The sequence below is a fragment of the Vicugna pacos genome, chromosome 31, assembly GCF_048564905.1.
Source record: "Vicugna pacos chromosome 31, VicPac4, whole genome shotgun sequence".
Taxonomy (NCBI): Eukaryota; Metazoa; Chordata; class Mammalia; order Artiodactyla; family Camelidae; genus Vicugna; species Vicugna pacos.
The window spans coordinates 16,484,840-16,509,238 of NC_133017.1; the positions used below are offsets into that span (position 1 = coordinate 16,484,840).

The window sequence follows — 24,399 nt, forward strand, 5'->3', positions numbered from 1 at the left end:
GAGAACCTTGTTCCTTTTATTCACTAAAGTATCGAAAACATTTTTTGCCCTTTTCTGAATATTTGTTGCTTATTGGTATGCACCCTGTTTTCATTCATTTATCATTCTTGGCAATCTTGTACTCTTGTGCTGTATCCAAAGTTGGCCATGTTTATATGATTAAATGGTACTGATGTTTGAGAACTTGCTTCGTCTGAAGAAGATGATGACGATATAAAAAGCCAGAATTTTAAGTGTTCTTCGTCAGCCTGTAAATGCTTTAAAATATCCATTTGTATATAGCCACGCTCATTGATACCATATGTCAATCTCTTGCTAAATATGATGTTTCACTGATGCAGAAAGATTGTCCCAGAGTGAATGGGGTTTGGTCAGCATAAACCAGCTGTTAGTGACAGAGTCAGGACTGGAACCTGGGTCTCTGACTCAGTGTACTCCTTGGAACTTCCTGAGTTAAGCAGAGCTTTGCTTTTCCTTCAGGTTAAAATACTCCAAGCTACTGGATTGCCACAGCATCTGTCCCACTTCGTGTTCTGCAAATATGACTTCTGGGATCAGCAGGAGCCAGTAATTGTCGCACCTGAGGTGGACACTTCATCCTCTCCTGTCAGCAAGGAGCCGCAATGCATGGTTGTCTTTGATCATTGTAACGTAAGTTTGCTTTCCAGACTCTATCAGCATTTAGTGACTCAGATCAAAACCAAAGGAAAATGACCCATATTTTGTTGAATAGTCTGGTACCGATATGTGTCTAAGATCAGTTTCTTACAGTGGGTTTGGAGTCAAAGACGACAGTGTCATCAGCACACTGTACGTACACCTTAACGTTACACAACGTTCCATGTCAGTTGTCTCTCAGTAAAGCTGGAAAAAACTCAAAACTGTAGTGTCAGTGCATGTAACTCCTCCACCATCAGAGGTTAACTGTTGTGTGACTATATATGTGTATATATGTGTATACTTCTCGAAAAGGAATCCTAGTTTTGTATTAGTTACTGGAGAAACTGTCATCTAGAAAGGATAAGAAACTAGTGTTTTAGAGAACGTGAAGACAGAAGAGAGAGAAGAACCAGCTTTGTGGAGCACCGCGTGCTGCTCAGCCCTCTGTTGTTCTCTGCTTGTCTTTCCCACAGTTGTTTGATGCTAGGGCTTTTTTCAGCTGAGGAAGCCAGTTCAGAGGTCACTTTGCCCATGGTTAAGGAACTAGCAGAGCCAGGACTGCCAGATCCTAGATTCTTGTTTTCTACTGTATCTCAGTTGAGCCATCTCATGTTTTTCAAGAGAGAGGTCTCTTTCTAAACTGATTACAGCATAGAAATAGTTGTGTGTGCTAAAGATCAAGAGAGAGAGTGGAGATTCTATAACTTTAAAAAATAAACAGTTTTAAAGCTTAATCCTAATTATAGCAAAAGGCTGTCTTATATCTGTCTTACGATGATGGACAGATTGGAGAATTCTGAAAAATTAGGCAATTTTTTTTTTGCACTGATGATCATCATCCCCTTTCTTCTGTTATTGGAGATAGCTTCGTAAAAACTGCGAAAAAATGTTTTTCCAACACGCTGCTAACTTAACATAATAACTTTTGGTTATAATAACTTTTATATTAAGTCATTATAGATCACTGTTGTTATTCTTAATATAATTATTTATACTTTCAAAAATAGCTTCCAAAATATTGCTAACAAGATAGAGTACAGTGCTGGCCTTTCACAATAGATTTTCAAGGTGAAAAGTTTTTTTAAAGATTCAGAGTTAAAGTTAAGAATCTTAGGCTACCTGAGCATTCATTATGGGTGTTGGATGTGTTTTGTTTTGTAACTGAAACGTTCTTTTCGATTTCTCTTCTCCATGATGAAGTGAGGATATGTTGTCAAGTATAAGTGATCACAAGGTCACTAAAAAGTGTTACTCTTTCTGCTCTTATTTTTTTTTTCAGGAGTTTTCTGTTAGCATCACTGAAGACTTTATCGAGCATCTTTCGGAAGGGGCATTGGCAATTGAAGTCTATGGCCATAAGATGAACGATCCTCGGAAAAACCCAGCCCTATGGGATTTGGGGATTATCCAGGCAAAAACACGGAGTCTTCGGGATAGGTGAATTTTAGATATTCATCTGATTCCATTTATAATTTTAAAAAAATTGCCAGAGATTAGTATTGCCATTTATCAAGGTTACCCATTCCTGAGCGTACCAATATTCCAGGGGTGGATGGTGTTATTTCCAGGGTATCAATAGCGCAGTTAAACTTCCTTAGAGGAGTGAACTTTGAAGAATGATGGGAAAAGTTTAAGAATATAGTGGTTAAGAATAAAGGGTGAAAGGAATTTTTGGAGACTAGATTGCTTATCAGTATGAAATACTTGTAATTAACAGTAGTAAAAATGGGTAAAGATATACTCTGGAATTCAGGTTTACTTATTTTATCTTTATCTTGAAGGTTTTTCCAAGCAACATCAATCATGGAAGCAGGAATGCTTACTTGTTGACAAGAATTTAATTTTTAAAAATTTATTTTATTTAAAAAATTTTTAAATTGAAGTATAGTCAATTTATAATGTGATAATTTCTGGTGTACAGCATAGAGATTGTTATACATCTATATATTCCTTTTCATATTCTTTTTCATTAGACTAACAAGGTATTGAATATAGTTCCTTGTGCAGTTTATCTATTTTATATATAGTAGTTAGTATCTGCTAATCCCAAACTCCTGATTTTATCCCTGCATGCCCCTCCACCAGGATCTTAAAAAGAAGAGTTAAAAGGAAAAGACTGAAAGAGCGTATATTTGTACTGCATCTAATTATAGATGAGAACCAGATTTTCTTTTTTCTTTTTTTGCACTTAGAAAGTTTTAGCAAATACTAAATTAGACATTGAGATTTTTTCTTGATTTTCTTACTGACCTCAGCCAAGACACTTGTCAAGTCACTGAAGCATACAGTGCTACCTTTATCTATGAAAAGTTACTCACTGCACTCACTTCTGTACATCTGATGTTTAGATTTTTGAATAACCACTTTTATCATGCCTTTTTGAATGAAATAAAGGAGCCATTTCTAGTTCTGATATTGAGTTTGTTGACCTTTGCTTTTAATTATGTTTTCAGTATATACTTGCATGTTACTCACTGAACTACAGATAATTAACTCTACTGAGTTATTCTGTTTGGAGGTCATTTCATTCTTAATTTTCATGTGTCAGATCCTAAGCTGCCTGTATTGAAATAGAAAAGTATGATTTTCCAAGAACTTCTCCTATTTCCTAGATGGAGCGAAGTCACCAGGAAAGTGGAATTCTGGGTTCAAATCTTGGAACAGAACGAGAATGGTGAATACTGCCCCGTAGAGGTAATTTCTGCAAAGGACGTGCCAACGGGAGGAATCTTCCAACTCCGGCAGGTAACAAAGCTGTAAATGTTAACATTGAATTCTTTGGCACCATGAAGCCAATATTGGAGTCCTTTTAACAAACATTCATGATGATGAAATCTCGATTGGCCGAGTCCATTTCTTATATTACAGCTACCTCCCGCTTCATGTGTATTTTCTTTCATTTTCAGAAATATTGCTCTTTATAATATTTGAAACCAGCTTCCATTAGGTTTAAGTAAGAAAAAGATAAGCTTTACAGAATAACTTGGAATTGAATTGTAGGAAATAAGACAAACATATCAAGCAGCATTAGAACCTGTATAAAGACTAGGAGCCATGCAGTTTAGAGTCTTAAGTATGTCAGGGTTCGGTTCTGGCTCTCATGGCCTGTATATCCGGGAGCAAGTTCTGCCATAGGTCAGGTGTAAGGTGAAGATGGTAACACCAGCTTTGCAGGATTAGTGTGAGGATTGGAAATAATGCATTGAAGCCCAGTGCTTGATGCGTGGGAGGTGGGAAGTCTTTTTCCCCCGATACCCATCAGTTCTCTGCTCCCCTGCAGACATCAACTGGGTGCCCTATAATTCAGTTCAGTTTGGACCCTAACCACCTGCATGAGCTTCACACTCCACCGGTTTAAGGGCCCAGACTTAAGTACAAAACTGCTTTACTTGAGATGCCAGCTGCAAGTTTCAGGTCCCCAGGTGACTCACACTTCTGTCTGACATGGCTACAGTCAAGGGCTCCCGAAACTCTCAGGTTTGGTAATTTCCTGGAAAGACTCACAAAACTGAGGAAAGCTCTTTACTTGCTGTTAGCAGTGTATTATTATAAAGGGTACAACTCAGAAACAGCCAGATGGAAGAGATGCAGGGGGCGAGGTGTGGAGGAGGGGCGAGGAGCTTCTGTGTCCTCTCTGGGTGTGCCAGCCTCCCAGCACCCGATGTGTTCACCAGCCAGGAAGCTCGCGAACCCCATTGTTCATAGGTTTTTATGGATGTTCTGGTACATAGGCGTGATTGATGAGAGTGTTGGCCTTTGGTGGTTAACTCGATCTCCAGCCCCTCTTTTCTCTCTCCTGAGATTTTGGGGTGGGACTCAAAGTTCCACCCTTCTAATCAAGGCTTGGTCTTGTTGATGACCAGTCCCCATCCTGAAGCCATCTCAGGGCCTGAAAAGAGTCACCAAATGAAAAGTGACATCATTAAAAAACATACATGCTGCCACCATTATCACTAAGGAAATTCCAAGAGTTTTAGGAGCTCTGTGCTAGGAACTGAGGACATAGACCTTTCTGTGATACCACAGGACGTATTAAGTAAGTGCAGCTAGGTAGAGATGAATACCTGCCAGAAACCAATACAGCAGAGACATGTGGGAATTGTCACTTAACCCCAGACAGATGTGATCTGTAGTGTCTGCCTTGCCAATTAAAGATGAGAGAGGATGTCTTAATAGAGTTTATATGTAAGATTTAGACATCCTGGTTTTTGCTATACTTCACATGAAGTCAGTATTTTGTAGAATATTGTGTCCTATGATAGTTTCCATATTTAAAACAATAGTTAAAATATTAGAATGGCTCAAGAAAATGAATGTTGAAGTCATTCAAAGCAAAATATGAGAATAGGCTAAAAGAAAAAGAAAGTTTACTTAAAAATTCAGGTTTCTGAATGTCTTAGGAGGAGGAGAATGATAAGCCCTTGTTCTCTGACCTCAGAAAATGAATTTTAGCAAATCCATTCTTGCATGGACAAGGCACTAAAAGCAAAAGGAAATTAGCTTAAATTACAGCATGAGATATATACATAAAAATAAGATTCGTAAAGGTGTGAGGAACATCTTTTTCTGAACATCTGTTTAAACTATATATATCTTCTTTGGATGCCTTAGAAATTCATCCGGAAGGCAAGACCAGATACTTTTCTGTGGTTTAGTATAAATCAAGTATTTAAGTGTTTGTCATACTTCTGGCAACCTTTCCTAAATGTGTTCAAAGATATGTTGGGTTTATCAGGAAAGGCTTTTTTGAAGGCTGTGCATCTTCACCTGGAAGCTGAAAGAATCATGCAAAGCTGGAAAGTTTCTCATATATAAATGGCAAGAGCAAAGACACAGAGGTTGGAGTTAGGTAAGGTTGGGTAGAAAGTAGCACATAGGAAGAGCTGGAAAGCAGTAAGGGAAGAGGTTATAGAAGCCTGTGGCAGCCGGGTCATCGAGGGCCTTGGATGGGAGGCGCCTTGGAATTGGTGTCTTTCAGACTTGGAACCTGCTGTCCTTGAACCGCAAGGTAGCAGAGGAGAACTGTTCAGGTTAACCATATGTGTGGGCTGGTTTTGTGGTTTAAAAATGGTCAAATATCAGCAATTACAAGCAGTTCAATCTAATAGTTTATGTACACTGTTCCCAAGCTTTTCTGTGGGACATTAAGACATTCCTGGATCTTTTCCTCCTTTTTTTCCCCCTCCTTATTTATCCTCCCCCGAAGTATAGGTACCTCTCCTGTCACATTTGGGTACACATTCAAAATAGGTCGCTTTCTGTTCCAGACAAAGTAAGGACAAAGAGTAGCTAATTGAAATGACTAGATGATTTTAGACAATTAGAATGTTTTCTGGGGTACTCTTTCCACAAAACAGCTGATGCATGGTACTTGGAAAATATTAAATCAAAGGCACCTGCAACTCATCTCTTTAAATCTAGCTTGATAGGATCAATCGTTGTCTAAGTTGATTTTCCTGATAATGCAAAGCTCTTGGGAATTAAAATCTGGTGGAAGAAGGGAAGAGTAGCTGACTTGACATTGTATATTCAGATTCTGTTTTTCAAATTCCACTTTACATCCCTAAAATTTATAAACCAACTTTGAAGTCAATGACTGAGAATCCTGGGAGTTTTCTTTTAAGATGTTACTTCATTGTGAATATACAAAGTCACATGGTGTTTATTGTGCAGATGGGCTTAAAGAAAGAACAGCTTCTCTCTGATTAATTCTTCATGTTGCAGTTTGGTTTAAAATTATTTTATTTTGGGATTAGAGCAGTGAATTCAGGAGAGTGTAATTATTCTTATTACTCTGCTTGTTTTTTGAAGTGGATCATACATACTGTATATACTGGGTTTGGTAAGCTGCCTTTTCAAAAAGAGTCTAGTTAACATCTGTCACCATACTCTTTAACTTTGTATCATGTGTGTTTTTCTATAGCAGTATTTTAATAACTGTAAATATTTCATTAATATACTACAATTTATTTTTTTGTTATTCTTAACATTGCTGCAAGATTTCTTCATGTTCACATATGATTATTTACCTAAAACAGATTCTTAGAAAGTTGAATTGCTGGGTCGAGGGTTACTTTAATTTTTAAGGAAAATTGTCCTGCAGAAATCTCTACCAATTTAAGCCCCACCAACAGAGTATATAATTGCCTTTTTCATAAACTTTGGGCAATATTGTAAGTTGCCTTTTTAAAAGATAATTGCTAGTTTAGTAAGTGAAAATAAAGGTGTTTCATGCTTATTTTGTTATTTTATTGTTAGTAAATTGAACATTTTATATTGTCTAGCTTTTTGCATTTCTTTTGTTAATGTCTGCTTTTAATGTTTCTTTTTGTTGAAAAAAATAAGTAAACCATATATTTGTTCCTGATTAGCTTTTCAATGTGAGATTTGCTACTTAACGTTTAAGATACCTTGAGATGATGTCTCTAAAGATAAACACTTTTCTCAACATCAGCCTGTAGGGGGCTCTCTAAACCAAATTTTTTGAAATCAAACTGATTTTAAGATACTCTTAAAATTGTCTGTGATACAGGGGCAGTCCCGGCGAGTCCAAGTAGAAGTGAAGTCTGTGCAGGAATCTGGGACTTTACCGCTGATGGAAGAATGTATATTGTCTGTTGGCATTGGATGTGTAAAAGTCAGAGCTCCTAGATCGCCCAAGACTCATGAGACCTTCCATGTACGTTTCTGTTGACAGACCCAATAAGACGAGAGAGTCTTTTGGAATCTGTCAGAAAACTGCCTTCCGCAAACAGTTCTTTGAGCATTTTGTTTTCCTTTGATGTCCTTTTTTAAAAAGTTTGCTTACTGTGTTACATCTGCATGGAGTCACTGCACCAGACCGTTGGTTTTCCCTGGTACATGGCAAACTGAGGGTTAAAACATCTCAGCCTCCAGAAACTCCTCTGTGCCTGCTAGTGATGAACCTCCCCCACCACCCACCGTCTGCAGAAACCCCCTACTGCTTGTAAAGACTGTTTGCCAGCAGGTGTTTGATTTCCCCTGGGGAGTAGGGCTATAAACCCAGCAGGGAAAGTATTGTCCTGGTTCCCGAAAAGGTCAAATCCGTGTTCACTTTCCTGTAGAGAAGCTCAGGGTTTCACTCCACCTCTGAAAACTGTAAAACTGAGAGTGAGGGAGAGCATTGATGGGAGATGGAGAAACATATTCATTAAATTAGAAAACCTAAAGTATGGGAAAAGATTCAGATTGTTTGGCATAGCCTGATTGTTGGATAAATAATCGTTTTGGTTCTCCATAATGTATTTTCTTCTTTTAGGAGGAAGAGGAGGACATGGACAGCTACCAGGTGATGGAGCACTGGTCAGCCTCCTCAAATAGGCTTGATTAAAGTGCTAAATTACACATTCCTTACTCTCAGCATACTGTTACTTAATAATTAGAGTATTAGTTTTGATTCAAATATTGATTTTTCTCAAGTTAAAACGAAGCAGGAAACAATCATTTGTGACTGTTACCCTTTTCCAAACCTGGAGCTCCCGCCCCTTCCAGGTCCCTACAGATCAGTTTCTTCACATCCCCTTCTTTGTACCTTTTCTCTCCTCAACTGGAGTCACCCACCTCCCCCACCCCATCAAGAGCTGCCTCATACTCACCTTCGGTCAAGCCATGCCCCCTAGGTATTTTCTGTCCTTTAAGCCAGGTCTCCTTTTCCTACTTCTGGGTTTGTTCCTCCCTGCCCCCCATTTTCCTAATTCTTCTGCAAGACTCTGTTTATGTCTGTTAAGTTTTATTTTGTGAGTCTGTTTACTCATCGTTTAGAACGGTCAGAGCTCTCTGGACCCTGATTATGTCATCCAGTGTAGTCACTCTCCTGGTTTGGCATCATTCTAATTTGATAAAAATGTCTGCCTTCCTATAAGTCACTGATAAAAGTACCGTATCAGATGGGGTTAATACAGAGTCCTATGGCACAACCGTAGAGACTTCTTTTAAGCTGACATTGTTCCATTCATCACTGTTCTTTGGATGTGATATTTCAGTCATTTATAATTTTGTCCAAGTAGATCCATTGCACGTTTCTCCATCTTGTCCACAAGAATGTCATGAGCTATTTGGTTAAGTGCCTTAGTGAAATCCAGATACACACAGTATCCTCAGCATTCCACTGATCTACCCAGTGCCGTAACTGTGTTACAGGAGGAAATGAGGTGAGATCGGCCCCCAGTCAGGTGTTGACTGGTAGAGTTGTTAGTCTGTTGATAACGCACCCCCTCCCCTGAAAAAAAAATCCACAGAAACCAGGAAGAGAAGCACTTAAAAGATTTGTAGAGACCAGTGAAACATGTTGAAGACTTAGTTAAGAAATTTGAAGAATTCTTATGATGGTTCTAAGGGATATAAATCTGAGGATTATCGAGTAGTAGTTGTGATTTTTATCCAGCAGAGGCCTTTAGAAGATCTTTGTTTCGCAAATGCGTGGGAGTTCTACCCTTTAAGCCAATAGAAATAAACTAGTTCTGGGTGTCAGAGATGCCCTTTTAGAAATGATCTTAAACTAGGACAATGGTGCTTTAATTTCTGAAAGTTTCTGTTCTGAGTAATGGCTGGAGTCACTAGTGGTGGTCGTAAACACTTGATGTTTTGGGAGTATCTTTGCGTAAAATAAGACAGAGCATAGGTTTCAGATGTATTTTGTCTTGCATTCTATTTACTATAATTTCCCTTGTTTCCTTCCAGGATCGGGATTTAGAGAGACTACGTAGAAAATGGCTAAATGCGTTAACAAAACGTCAGGAGTACTTAGACCAACAGCTGCAGAAGCTTGTCAGTAAACATGGTAGGAGAAGCAACTTGAGTATTTCCCTCCCCTGAAGTCAGTATGTACTTAATCCCCATCTGCAGTCACATAAATTGAAAGTAAATGAACACATCAGTGATGGGGCTGGTGAGAGCGGAGGGACGTGTTTGTCTCATATCCTCTCAGAAGGACATTTATCCAGTTGTAAGGATGTCTTTCTGTAGGTCCCCCTCCCTCCAAAGAAAGAGAAAATTCAGTACATACAGTAAACATTGTCCCTCAAAAATAACTAAACGAGGTGCTAGCATTTCTTAATTTCTTGTTTAAAAGCACTTGAACCCTCTGACCGGAAGAAATCATACCTGCGCATTCCACCCTAGGCCTTCTGTGAACTGAAGGTGGCTTCTCTGTGCGAGCACACCGGCCTCTCTAGTGTATAGTTAGTTTCTTATTGTGAACTTTTTACCGTGAATTAGAGGCAGAAAGTTGCTAGTGAACCTCCTGGAATATAGGCACATTCTGTCGCTACATGGTACGAAGCTTAAACAGCAGGTGAGCAGTGGGATACCAGTATCTGATCTTCATTCCCGATGTTCCAGATAAGACAGAGGATGACGCTGACCGAGAAGCTCAGCTTCTGGAGATGAGGTTGACTCTGACGGAGGAGAGGAACGCAGTCATGGTCCCCTCTGCCGGCAGTGGGATCCCAGGGGCCCCCGCGGAGTGGTATGCGTGCTGCCTCGTGTCTTCTGAAGTTTCTGTTCATGGGGCTGCATGCTTTTTCTATGCATTTTGCCTACGTGTTGATTAATGGAGGACCCGTCATAGCTTGCGGGGGAAAAAGTTGTCTGAATTCTAAGAAGTGTTAAATTATTTTCATGAGTTGAAGTAACTGTGGCCTTGAACTGTGTTTTATTAAGTAATATTGTTATTGGCCCAAGTAATTAAGATTTCTGAGAATTCTAAATCAATATTTAGTACCATTGGACTTAGCATTTTAAAAAAATAGTTAACATGTTAATTACTTGGGTCATTCCCTTAAAAGACTATCCAGCCATAATAAAATTGCATCTCCGAGAGTTTTTGATTTTGGTGCTGGCTTAAACTGAACTGTCAGCAAATGTTCTCTGCCACTTTATAGAAATTAAAAATGATAAATTCAGCCACATGGGGCTGTTAGGTATATAATTTTAGAAGAGAGTACCTTTAAACAAGGAAGCCTCAACTTCCATTATAAACAGGTACACATGTCTTCTAAGACTGAGCTCTGGGGTCACACATACGATAGTTACATGCGAGAGTAGCAGCATCACAGTTAAGTCTGTGGCATCTCTCGTGGGAAGTGGTAGCAAACTCAATACCCAGAATCACCACTGATTGACCTGCAATAGCTCGGAACGTATTAAGGCTGAATCACGAAGGACACACTGCTGAGAACGTCTGCTTTATTTGAGACACTGTTGTTCACCATGTTTTAGGACCCCGGTTCCTGGGATGGAAACGCACATTCCTGTTATCTTCCTTGACCTAAATGGTAAGTTAGGAGGTGCTCTCTGAAGGCTTACCTTTGACAACTCAGTGTCCAGGTAACACTTAAGATTCTAACAAAAAGTGCAGTCAGGCACTTCTGTAAGCCTAAGGTTAGGGTCTGTTTTCTGTGTGCCAGAGGACTCTGCTACCTGCCAGAGAATGAACTCTCAGTAAGAATAATGCTTTTGTAACACAACCGTGATAGGTATGTTTCATCAGGACGTGTTCTCGCATTTCTTCCTGCAGCCCACACCACTGCATGTGCTTTGTTGAGGGCGGCAGTAATGTTTTCCTGCACTTAAAATGTTTTCTTTAATTCTTAGGAAACGACCTTTCTTCTGCAAGGACTAATAACTAGTGACGCTTCTGTAACGTGCTTTCTTTTATGTGGTGTCTTCTTGGCATCACCTAGTGGATTTCTCACTTTTTCTGTGAGTTCTTGTGCTGTTCCTCCCTGCATCGCCTATTTTTTCGTAACTGTCATTTTTTTCCTCTTCATGTAAAGTATTTTGGATGTGGCTACATTTTACATATATTCCGCCTGAGGAGGGGAAATAAAAATGGAAAGGTAGATTAAAGAGCTAAAAATAAGTTAAGAGTCAGCATTTAAATTCCAAAAACACCTGCAGAAGAGCTGTGTATTAGAATGAACTATCCAAAACAGACAAGCTTGGCTGTCCACAGTGGTTTTCCTCCGTCCAGGGAAAGTGCATTACAACATCCGAGGTGTTTAGCATCCTCTGCCACTAAGCTTACTCGGACATGTAGGAGATTTTTATGCATACGCAGAGTCAGAGAAGAGCACTTAGCCGCTTGCACTGTCCGTCCACTGCTGGGTTTTAATTGCCACAGCACTCTGTCCTGCCTTGGAGACTGAGGGCAGCTCTGGCCTGTTCTGTACATTAGGTTCCTGAATGGGTGAGAGGAGTATGTGTGTGTGTGTGTATAGGAGGAGGGTTAGAAAGTGGAAAAAAATAAGCTTCAAGAAGACCTGTTAGTATGAATATTCCAAGACAGGAGCAGGACCCTGTTGAGCCCTAAAACGCTTCTTGGCCCACCCAAGCCCGCACACCAGGAAAGATACTTTTGATGATTACTCATAAGTTTAAGATGGAACGGGAATTTGGAGGGCGAGGCTTGGAACTGAATAACCGAAGGCCCCAGGGCAGCCCTTCATTCTAGCTCATGTAACCATTGATTCTTTGGCAGGGAAACTGGATATCTCGTTCACTGCATAGCTGGAGTTAACTGGGGGTAACTGGAGTCACTTTCACTCTCATTTCTTCGGTGCTCTAAAAGACAAGGAATTTGAGTTATAACCCTGTCATTAACATTTATGGGCTGACCTGGAGTGATCTCTTGGGTTTCTTGACTTCCAGTTGCTTTCCATGTGAAATAAAGCCTGGAGGCAGGAGATTGAATTAGATAATTTCTTGAGGCACTTTCCATCTCTGAGATCCGTGAACTGTTTAGTGGTCATCATCTGTGTTACGTAAGATTTCAGAGCCAAAAGCGGATGAAATTTGTAGCAGAAGAATTCTAATACTAAGCACGTTGAAATTTAGCTGGTAGGGATGATCCTTTAAAATGATCTCCAGATTTAATGGGACTTCTTTGCTTTTAGCTGATGATTTCAGCTCCCAGGATAACCTTGATGACCCAGAAGCCGGTGGATGGGATGCTACCCTGACTGGGGAAGAAGAGGACGAGTTCTTTGAACTGCAGATTGTCAGACAGCACGACGGAGAGGTAAACAAAGCATGACTTGGGGAGATGGGATGAAAAGTGGTTTCTTTAGCCTTTCCATGAGCCTTTTGAAAATCAACAAGGTAATCATTTCATTGCTTACATTTCTCAAGGAATATAAATGAAAACCTTTCATTATGACTTCCAGAAAGAATGAAACCACTTTGAGAAGGAGTAGACCAGTCAGATTACGTCCATTCACTGTTTTACTTCTTTTCCTGGTGAAGGGTCTCTGTTGGTACAGTTCAGGTCAGCAGTGGTCCACTGTCTAGGGAAATGCTACTGAAGTACATAGAGGTTAAAGGGCACAATGTTCGGGATTGACTTTGAAATGCTTTAGTAAGGACTTCTTAAAAGGCGGAGGAAAGAATGGATGAGGTCAGTGAAGCAAAATCTTGATGTTTGAAACTGAGTAATGGGTATGCAGTGGCGGCTTACTTTCTAATTTTGAGTATATTGGAGAAATTATAAAATATTTTAAAGAAGGAAAGCTAACGTGATTCTTCATCACTTAGTGGTATTCTGAAGATGCAAAACTTGAACTGTGGTGCATTCTGTAAGACAGCAGGCCTGCGCCCTTCTTTAGTAAGTCAGTGTCACGAGTGACAAAGAAAGGCTGGGGAACAGCCCAGATTAAAGAAGACTAAGAGGACATGACAAATCTAGTGTATGATCCTGGATCAGAACAATTGAAAATTTGAATATGGACTTCATATTATGTAGTAGTATTGCACTGATGTTAAATTTCCTGAATATGATAATTGTTCTCTGGTTAAGTCAGAGGATGTCCTTCCTCTTGGTATTTGGGATGTATAGTTATGCGTCTGTAACTTTAAAGTGGTTCAGCAAAAAACAAAACAAACAGCACTCTATACATATGAGGAAGAGGGAGAAGGGTAAGATGTTAACAGCTGATGAATCTACGTGAAAGATACACAGGAAATCATTATACTAAATTTGGAACTTTTCTTTGGGTGTTTTTCAAACTAAATTTTAGATGCCAGCCAGGCAGGAGCATCGTGCCCCGCCCTCCCCAGGCTAGGGTGATGGAGGCCACGCCCTCGTATTCCACGGTCTTCCAGGGCGTTGCTCTGAGCAGAACTACACTTGTGACTGGCATGGACCACTTCGGCCCGAGCCAGGATGTTTCCTTGTGAGGTCTTTTACTTTTAGGAGGTGGGGGAGACTGGGTCGGTCTGTCTTCTCCACAGGTAAAAGCAGAAGCCTCCTGGGACTCTGCGGTGCACAGCTGCCCGCAGCTCAGTAAGGGCACGCCCGCGGACGAGCGCGTGTTCCTGATCGTGCGGGTGACGGTCCAGCTCAGCCACCCGGCCGACATGCAGTTGGTGTTACGCAAACGCATTTGTGTCAACGTTCATGGCCGGCAGGTGAGTCTTTGTTCCTCCTTGAAGAAAATGACTTCGGGTGAGACCTGAGGGCAGGGCCGTGGAATGATGGTTCTGGTCCCCTGTCCCAGCAGGCTCTGTGAAGCTCTGAGCTTTTCTTTCCCACGACTCTTACTGTCCTGTAACTGCGTTTGTTTTAGTCCTGGAACGCGTCAGCCCGACCTCCTAAATGGCCTTAGGTTGTTCCGCTGAATCTTTCTTACTACACGGTCACGACTCACAGCCGTTCCTTCGGGTACCATGGAGCCTGTCCAGGCAGAGTTTCTGTTTTTGTCTTTGACTTTTCGTCTGGGTCCTGCAGGAGGAGATGATGGTGCAGCCGGGCCGATGTCTGTGCTGCTTACCCTTTGTTTTCCATGCCTTTCTCTCCTTTCACTCATCTCTGCCAGTGCGTTGATTCATATATTCGGAGAGAGTACTCTGTCGAGCATTGGGATAAAAAGACAAACAAGAAATGGTCTGCACCCTTAAAGAGCCAGTGTCTATAAGATGAAAACAGGCGACTCGTTTCTGTTGTGATAGTGCGGCGGTTCAGGAGCTCGCCATGTACAGGGAGATGGCAGGGGAGAGGGTGAGAGTTCAGTCAGGGAGGCTTCCGGGAGGAGGGTGCCCGTGAGCTGCCCCTCTGCAGACGGGGAGGTTGGCAGGCGGAGAAGGAGTTGTTGGCTGTTCATGGAGAGGAGGGGCGAGGAGGAAGGAGACGCCCCGAGGTGGTGCGGAAGGAGAGGGCACGGCAGTCTTGGGGGCCGGGAGGAGCTCCGTGTAGCAGGGTGGCTGCAGAGGCCAAGGCCACGGCTGCACACGCAGCTGCTGCTGGGTTATGGAGGACTTTGTGCCCTGTGAACGGGTTTAGTAGAAAACTTCTAGATAAGAATATAAACTATTTCTGTTACTGGCTTTGCAAAGATAGGATTTGGGAGTTGATTCTAGGGACTCTTCTCAATACACTGACTAAAACCAGGGCAGATGAAAATAAATCTTTTCATTTAAAAGAGCACAGCCATGGTTGACAGAGTCCTAGATGTAATCTGCACCCCTCAAAATTAATCTTTAGTTCTAAATGTCACACTGATAGCAGCGTTTGAAATGAAGACTGGCAGTAATGCTGGTAAAATTGCAGCTTGGAGCTTGGCGATCCAGCATCCGTGAGATGCAGGTCACGGCACAGCTGCAGACGGACATGGTGCGGCTCCCGTTCACTTTTCTCGGCCTCCCTTTTCTCGGAAGTCTTTAAGGGATTGGAAAAGATGATCACTCCTGGGGAGCATTTGAAAGAGTTACTTGCCAGTTGAGAACCAGAGGTTCTGGTTGCTGGACGCTGAGACTGACCTGGCACAACTTCCAGCCCCGAAAAATCCTTAGCAGAAAGGGTGGGTTGTAGAGTCACAGGGCTTCTTCTGTTTTTGTTTTTGTTTTTGTTTTTGTTTTTTCAAGTAATATTTTTAAATTGTAGGGATAAGGAGTTGCTGCATTTTCTTCCTGGTTGAAATGATTTGATGGCATCAGATGGAAGCTGCATGCAGCCTCCCTCCCGATTCAGATAGTTCATTCCTAAAAACTGCCCCTTTGTAGCAAGAACGGGACTTCCTTCTGACCCTAATACGTGCAGGTTAGCTTCAGTAATTCCGCACGAGTAGAAAACAAAAAAGCAAGATACCAGCAGCACCCACACCTCTTCCCACCACCCATAAAAAAAAACAAAGTGCATCTGTCCTCTGACCTGTGTGATCAGCGGTGGCTCAGCTTTGCAAGGCTGGAGTCGAGAGCGTGGGGGGATGAAATTCATGCATTCTAAGAGGCTAAAATCTTTTAACAAATTAACTAAATTATAATTAAGTAAGTTTGTGAAAATATGTACTTCTGAGACCGAACAACTTTTCTTCTGTTCTGTTTGGTGGGTTTGTTTGTTTTTTGGTTTTTTTTTTTTTTTGCCTGTTTCCAATGTTGCTTTTTGCATGGGGGTAAAAGGCTCAGTGTCAGTTTAATATTCCCTCTCCTCCTTATCGTTATTCACCAATTGTATTCTGCCCTCATCCCTGCTCTCTTCAACCTCTACAGGATGTTCAGTCTTAGCAGCATCTTCAAATGAGTCATCTGTGCATTAATTCAACAGTTCAATTCTTAACTGTGCAAAGAGCGCCGTCAGCATAAACAATGACCATGCACTCTTAAATCATTCTTCATAACGATCCTGCTTTGGTCAAGAATGCAATGCCTGAACTTGTCAATATTCATGGTGCAAGATGTCCATCGTGCTGTGAAGAAAAAAAATCGAGAGTCCCCAGTCCTTGCGTACGTCTTAGTCAGAAGGTCATTTTACTGTGTGGAAGTCAGCAGTCCTGTTTCCACAGCCCGTAGGCAGGACTGCACCAGGTCCCCGGTGTCCGTTTCCAGAGCGGGGTCTGTGCTTCTCATATACTGGGTACAGGACCTGTCACCTGGCAGGCATCATATAAATTGGTTTTCTGCACTAAGGTGAAGTTGAGGAAACCTGTATTTAATGATTTGGATTTCCATTTGCTTATATTGGAAGTGTCTTTTTCTGTGTGTGTGAAATACAGTGTCCTTTGTGCTGTCTCTTTGTTAATGAAAACTCAGCTTTTGAGGTGGGAAACCCTGTCTTCTGTTCTGTTTTTCTCCAGGGTTTTGCTCAGAGTTTCCTGAAAAAGATGTCGCATCGAAGTTCTATTCCAGGCTGTGGAGTGACTTTTGAAATTGTCTCCAATATTCCAGAGGTGAAGAATCCTATGTAATTTGAATTTGCTAAAAACAAACATGTAAAAAGAGCTAACTCTCTGAAGAGCCACCTACCCAAGGCCTATGTGTTAAGTGAAGATGTGTTTATAGGGAAATGCTACCGATTTGTAGAGGGTTTCCCAATCTTACCTTGATTTATACTAAAATGTGCTTTTGTGGCTTTAAAGGTTCGGGTTTTAGTATTTTGTTAAAGAAGAATCTTTTGAAAAGCAAATCAACATGTTTCTGCACATAGAAGAGGACAGAACCTTTGAAGGGAGGCAGCAAAGCATAACAGAGGGTTTCAGGGACTCATCTTGGAATCACACAGAAATCTTGTTTCTGTAACGTCTTAGTGAAGTGAACTTGGTAAAGTTACTTTGAGCCTAAATGTTTGTATTTATCAAGTTGGGTGTTTAGTGGTACCTTCTGAACAGGGTTGTTTTTAAGGCTTAAATGGGACGATATACACAAGTTGTTGTGCACATGCTAAACAGTAAATTGTAATTGCTGGTATTATAATACTTACTATTATTATTTTATTATTGTTTCCCTTCTGAGCTTATCAAGATAGATGCAGGAATCAAACAAATGGAGCTGAAAATATCCCTGATAGACGCTTGCTGGAAGATGTAGTTTATATGTACTTCCTAGCATTTAATCCCTGATTTAGACAGAGGTGTTCACCTGGGTATTGGCACAGCTAGTAACGAGGTCCTCCTTACAGGGGAACTAGAAGTGAGGTTCTAAGAAAGGGACTCTGTGAAAAAAAGAAAGAAGAGTGGGTCCTTCTGCCACACTGACCATCCAAAATTGGGGAATGGGTGGGGAGGTCCAGACTGTGCTGTCCTTGGGGGTGGAAAATGGGAAGTGACCCTGGGAGGAGCACTCCCTCCTAAGCACACCATCCACATCACCTTCATTCTGTTCATTCGGGGGCTCAGTATTTGTTGGTTGATTCTGTTGAGTTTTTGCGCAGTAGATGGACAATACTTATTTTAAGACAGATCCATTTTTGGAAGAGTGAAAAGGTTATGCAGTACTTAGGCTTTGTTTTAGAGTTCTTACGTTGCAAAACACTTTTTCCTCCCAAATAGTGTCAAATAGTAACTAATTCTTTCCTGGGTCTTCAAAGTGTTAGGCTTCCATAGCAAACGTTAATTATTTAACTGTTTAATTTGGAACCTGCTGAACATTTAAAATTGAGCCTGTTTTTGAGTTAAACTAGTTGCAAAATGTTGGGTCTATAATAGATGACTCTTTGTACACTTACATGTGTAGCTAGAGGCTATTCTCTGTATCTGAATGTCTTCTGTGTTTTTCCAGTTTCAGATCTTAACTCTAAATGGCTTAAATGCAGTTGAGAAATGTGACAGCTGTATTGAACTGTCTTCAGTTTTTCCTTTTCTCCCTTCATCTTTCTTCCTTTCCTCTGTGCTCATTTGTCATTTTCTTGTCCTCTTTAAAATGCTTTTATTCTCCAGGTGATATGGCTTTCAAAGTGCAGAAATGTGGGAGAATCAGCGGCGAGATAAACATATAGCCCCATGTGGTTGGGCTACCTGTTAATAATTAGCTAAATGTCTAGGTAGGTTGACAAGTGTTTTGTTCACAGTATCAAATCCTGATGAAAAAGAAAAAGGAAAAGTGAGACGTAACGCTTATAGTGTAAGGACTACACCTAGTTTATTTTTTATTTCAAAACAAAATAAAAAGCTTCTTAAAAGCTAGGTTTCATCATGAAAAAAAGCCCAGAAAAGTTCTTTGTGTTCCATATTACAGAAGCTAGGAGGGCTTGTTAGCAAAAACAAGTGGTCACAGACCAGAGAGCAACAAGAAAAGGTTTTGCCTTTCTTTTCTGTTTTAGCAGCTAGAATGCTTTCATTGCTAGTGGGAATATAAATTGATAAAACCACTGTAGAAGACTGTATGGCAGTTTATTATAAAGTTTAAATAGACACCTACCCCATGACCCAGTAATTCTGTTTCTGGGTCCTCACCCAAGAGAAATGAAAGCATATGTCCATAAAGATTTGCACAGGAATATTCAAAGCAGCTTCATTCAGAATATCCTAAAACCGAAAACAACCCAAACACCCATCAGCAGATGAATGGGTAAATAAATTGTGGCATATCCATACTGTGGGATATTACTTAGCTATACAAAGAAATGACCTTTATGGATGAATCTCTGAATCACTATGCTCAGTGATGCAGGAGAGTGTGATTCCATTTATGTGAAATTCTAAAACAAGTGAAGCTTATCTGTGGGGAAAGAAATTATCTGGCCTCAGGGGAGGGAGTGACTGTGAAGCCCATGAATGAACTTTCTGAGGTAATGGAGATGTTTTATATCCTGATAGGGGCGGGGTCGGGGCGGTAACATGGATATATGCGTTTCTTTAAAACCCAAGTATCCAGGGCATTGGTGGTTCAATGGTAGAATTCTCGCCTCCCAAGTATCCCCTTTCTTAGAGAATCAGGGTAACGTCCGTCTCTTTCAGGTGCACGCAGTGCTCTGTGCCGAGTGGTGAGGGGAGTGCTCCATCAGGGGTCGGGAGCCCCACACTAGTCTTGTCTCTTTTGCTAACTGTCCTCTTTCCTCATCTGTAAAATGAGGCTGATTCCTAAGGCCAAACAAAAGTTTTGTGAACTTAAGCCATCTTCCAAATTTTTCCATATTTTATCCGTTCTAAGGCTCATGTAAGTTTTTGAAAATATTTTTGAAGTTAGAATGTGCCTTATAATTGATATCGTAAAGTTAATTGGCAGAGATTTTTTTCCTCTCCTTAGTGGTATAGAAAATGTTGTTTCTAGAAGTTGATGGCATCTTGAGATGCAGTGGCAGGTGGATATGTATGTTGTAGTCTTTGACATTATTGTAACAAATTCACCGGTAAAGGAGAGCACCTGATGTTCCCTGAGAAGAGCACTTTGTTATAAACCAGGTTAGCTTGAGATAGCTGACAATGATAACGAAGTCCCTCCCTGACGTGTGACCATCCCATTTACATGTCTGGACCACCTGTGCCGAAGGAGCAGGGGCAGCTCTGCTGGAAAGCACAGCGAACGAGAGTTTGCCTGGATACTTGTCTTCTTGGTTGGCTCCCAGCCTTGGGCCTCGACCACTCCAGAGCTGGGGATCAAGACCACATTTGGAATATGTAGCTCATGGGAGGCTGTTTAGTCAAAGCGTTGGAACCCAGCCTTCCTTTCCCTCTTTTCCTCCATACGCTAGCCCGCCGCCTGTGAGGGTTGCTGTGACCCCGCACTCATCCAGCTGTCACCCCAGCTCCTCATTCCTCCCTCCGGCCCCTCAAGATACGTTCCTGGAGCGCTGCTGTGGTTAGATTTCCGACACCCGCACTAAATCCTCTCTAGCCAGGCGTGTCTTTGTTTGCAGTGGAGATTTAGGAGAGAACATAATCTGTTGATGGTGTTTCAGCTGCACCGTGTTTAACTAGCCTTTCAAGTCAACATAACCACCATTTATACCATGATTTCTGTGGGAAATGCATTTTGAGTTCCAAAAGCTGACTCTAAAGTGGAATTTTGGAATGCATCCCATTTGTTTGTTCAGTACTCTGTGTGTGTGTGTTTGTATAGATCAAGAAGTTTTTATAACATTTTCTTCTGCGATGTACTTAATTTTAATAGACAGCTTTCCATTCCCCAGGATGCCCAGGGAGTAGAGGAACGAGAAACATTAGCAAGAATGGCAGCTAATGTTGAAAACACGGCTTCTGCCGACTCAGAGGCTTACATTGAGAAATACCTCAGGAGCGTGCTGGCGGTGGAGAACCTTCTCACTTTGGATCGTCTTCGCCAGGTCAGCCAACAGAGCTGGTGGCGGTGGTGCCAACGCAGCCCGATTCTGGTTTGACTTTCTGCAACTCATGGTATTGTTGCATCTAAGCTTTCAAAGCCTTCAAGTGGAGCATATTAATGTAGATTAAACTTGCCATATAAATCTTTGAAGATCCAAAACCACATTTGGAAAGTTACTTTTTTCCAGGATGATAAATGGTACCTAGTTGCCTTGAAGTAGTGAAAGAAAATATTTAACTCATGCTGGCTAAAGAGTTATTTTACAAAATCCTTGATACCGGGCAAGAATGTCTCTGAAGAAATACGTAGTATTGAGGCAGAATGCTGTCCGCTTCTTTGCCTGCCGCAGCCTTGGAGTGGGTCTCTGGAAGGGAAAACAGAAATGCCAGTGGTAAACCTAAGCCTTAGAAAAACCCTAAACCTCACTTCACGTAGCAGTGTCACGACTTTTTGTTTTAACCAAAAATACTGACGAAAAATTAAAAGTAAATGGTCTGATTTCCATAATCTTTCTCCTGGGACTAACTCCTGGCCAACCTCGAGGGGGCCGTGAGTAGGTAAAGCAGGGAGTGACCTCGGTCAGCTGTCAGCTGTATGATTAGCTCTGACTCTTCCGCGGTGACTGTAACGGGGTCGTTCTGTCCTGCGAAGTGACCGCCGTTGCTGATGGAAGTAGGAGCCTGCCCGTAGCTCAGAGGCGGCTTCAGGTGCTGTTACCGTGGAAGCGTGCCTCTCACGTGTGTTTCCCCTGCGTGTTCTCTGACCGGCAGGAGGTCGCCGTGAAGGAACAGCTGACGGGAAGAGGGAAGCTGGGCAGGAGGAGTCTTAGCTCTCCGAATGTGAACAGGGTGAGTGCGTGGGCCTGCCCTGGGCTCTGCCTGGGACCTGCTTTCCCTCCTCTTTCCTTGGGTGCCTCCTTTCTGTCTTTTGAATCTCCTCTCGGGTATCATTTTCTTCTCCGAGCTGATTCACGTGTCCTCGTTCCCTGCCCTGCAGCATCTGCATCCACCTGTCACCGCCCTGTCTGACATTATAGGGAAGGTGTCCGTTTAAGTCTTTCTCTGTTTCTTGTTTATCTTTCAATCGTCAGTGCCTGTTAAGTGAGTATTTGTTGAACTAGAATGAAACTAGCCAAGTACCTAGGGAAAGCCATTTGAATTTTCGGGGCTTAAATTCAGTTTGAATTTTCAATTGAGAAATCTGGACTGGGTTTACAAACTCGGTGGCTTAGAGGCCATCCAGAGTAGCATAAGTGAGTACAACAAGTTACCTTTGTTTAGTAAAATAAGTTTGGTTGGTTTTGTAACAGTGTCACAAGTTTGTCACTTTTTAAAAACATAGATACAATTTATATGCATATTAAGTATACAAATAATTCGGCACAAAGAAGTATGCCTGTGGCCCTGTGATTGAGCTCTCCTTTCCTTGCTTTTGATAAAGATGTGGATATGAGAAATAGTACATCTTTATCTGAACTTTACACCAAGAAAAACCGTGGTACAAGGGTTGTAACGGAGCAGGCGACCCTCAGCCTTCGTGTTGGAGAGATCACAGTGAGAGGTAGGACAGATGTCCATCTGGAGGGCGCACGTGGCCCCTGCGAGACTGAGTGACATCAGTGATGATCTCAGATGGGAAGACTGGGGACATTCTCAGACATTAAAAAATATCACTTTAATTCAGCATAAATATCTTCTCATTCCTTCAGAAAATGATATATTAAAATCTACTGGTATGTCCAGAGATTTGTTACCTAGAATCCTTTGGATGAAAATAAGTAAGTTGTGTGAATCCGTTTGCTACGGTACCCAGAGAAAGATGGGGGCACGGTAGGGGATAAACAGATGAAGTTTCTTGTACTCAGGCCTAGCTGGTTGTCGCCTCAGTGTTAACTGGATATCTGATCTTCTGCAAACCTCCCGTCTGAAAATTGTTAATCCACTTAATTTTTTCCTAACTGTGTCTAACAGTGTCCCAAAAGCCGTGAGTCTAGTTTGCAGCTTTGGTCTTGGCAGTCTCTCTCTGATACCATCCGACCTTGATCTTCTGTTGATTCGGTTTTCAAAGTCTTGTATTTCCAGGACCATAGATTTATGTATTTTTGCACATAAGGAACTAATCCCCCTCTTTATTTCTTCTCCAGTTGTCTGGCAGCCGACAGGATCTTATTCCATCGTACAGTCTAGGTAGCAACAAGGTAAGTGTTTATAACCATTTTCTATCAGGCTATTTCCCATTCAGCCTTCCTTCTCTCAAATATCACACGCTAGTTTTGATGCCAAAATTTCTCCCACTTTTTTATATTATGTCAAATTTATTGGAAAGTATTTTTAGAGTTCATTTCTTTTCCTCTACCAGTTAAAATAATGTTACCTGGGCATTTTTATTACTCTGCTTTTTAAGGGTGCAAATTTAGGGGAAAAAAAAACACCACCGAAAAACAGTTTAGTTCCTTGTTTTTCTTTTGAAAGTATTCTTCTTTTTGTGCCAGGAAAGGAACTTCATATCAGATTTTTAATAGTAAAATATTGATGTAATGATTGAAAATATGTGACTGTGTCCAAAAGTTAGTATTATTTGTTAGAAGAAAGAAAAATAAGGGAACAGAAATTTTGTTAGCTGGAGTGTGTTTATTTGTTAATACAGCTTTCCCCAATTTAATTGTTTTAAGTATAGATAATTCATCATCATTTACTTAAAGGAATCCCAGTAGGAATGGTCATAACTGGTTGTTACATAACAGTCTCGTGCCTGCCTGTTTTGGAGGGAGCTTGTTTGGTTAGATGGTGCTGCCAGCTGCGGGCGGCAAACTCTGTATCCATATCTTAACCCATGAAGAAGTCAGAAGTGTCACATGAAATGGTCTGACATCAGAAAGTTGTTTCAGAGTAACTGGGGGGAAAAGTAGGGGTAAAGATACAAAAGATTGGCTATTTAATGATAACTTTCAAAGCTGAGTGGTATTCATTATACTAACCTTACACGACTCTATTCTTGTTAAATAGTGTACATTCTGCTTTTGTGTATGTTTGAAATTTTCCTTATAAAAAAACTTAAGGACAATGAAGTTGATGAACAGTTAAACTCATTTTCAAGATCTAGGTTACTAGAAGTTTGCCTGAAATAACACAAACATATGTATGTATGTGTATACTATTATTTGAGGCAAACTACTGATAATCTAGACTTTATATATATATACACACACACACGTATGTCAGTGTTTGTGGACATTTAAATTGCTCTGCAGCTCATCTGTTTACCAGGCACCTGCGGCGCCTCTGAACACGTGCTGAGGACTAGTCCTCCTTGGTGCGGGTCCCCTGATAGGTGTGATTAGCTCTGGGAGGCATGGGTTGTGGTTCCCTAAGCAAAGCAGAGTTTTTGGAAAATGGATTGTCATTACCGTTAATTATAAATAAGTGAAGGATTTTAAGGAAAATGTATTTATAAGAGAAAACATGACTTTCTGTGTTTTTTTTCTGGAAATCCATTTAACCCAAATCCTCGATCACAAGGTTTTTGAAACAAGTGGGCAAAATTTCTTCAGCTTTTCTACCTCCCCCTAATTTCCTTATGTTTAAATGGAGAAAAATAATAGAAAATAATATCTACTTGAAAGAAAATTACTGTTTCATCCACACCAAATAAATAGAGTAAAGGAACATAGATGCTGTAACAGAAGTATGCCTAAGGAGAGTGGGCGCCCAGAGGAGGGAGTGGACGCTCTGA

General features: G+C 41.1%; 1 protein-coding gene across 2 annotated transcripts in view; it reads left to right on the forward strand.

Annotated features, from left to right (window-relative positions):
* The window catches only part of KIF13B (kinesin family member 13B), a 165,529-nt gene that overhangs the window by 108,512 nt on the left and 32,618 nt on the right, over positions 1-24,399 (forward strand). For both annotated transcript variants that reach the window (XM_072952758.1, XM_072952759.1), the window contains exons 22-35: positions 481-651; positions 1,940-2,097; positions 3,273-3,405; positions 7,193-7,339; positions 7,940-7,969; positions 9,361-9,460; positions 10,021-10,147; positions 10,900-10,955; positions 12,576-12,700; positions 13,909-14,085; positions 16,746-16,838; positions 20,516-20,668; positions 21,438-21,515; positions 22,811-22,864. In XM_072952758.1, the coding sequence (XP_072808859.1) occupies positions 481-651; positions 1,940-2,097; positions 3,273-3,405; positions 7,193-7,339; positions 7,940-7,969; positions 9,361-9,460; positions 10,021-10,147; positions 10,900-10,955; positions 12,576-12,700; positions 13,909-14,085; positions 16,746-16,838; positions 20,516-20,668; positions 21,438-21,515; positions 22,811-22,864 (1,602 nt within the window). The remainder of the gene's footprint in view (positions 1-480; positions 652-1,939; positions 2,098-3,272; positions 3,406-7,192; positions 7,340-7,939; positions 7,970-9,360; positions 9,461-10,020; positions 10,148-10,899; positions 10,956-12,575; positions 12,701-13,908; positions 14,086-16,745; positions 16,839-20,515; positions 20,669-21,437; positions 21,516-22,810; positions 22,865-24,399) is intronic.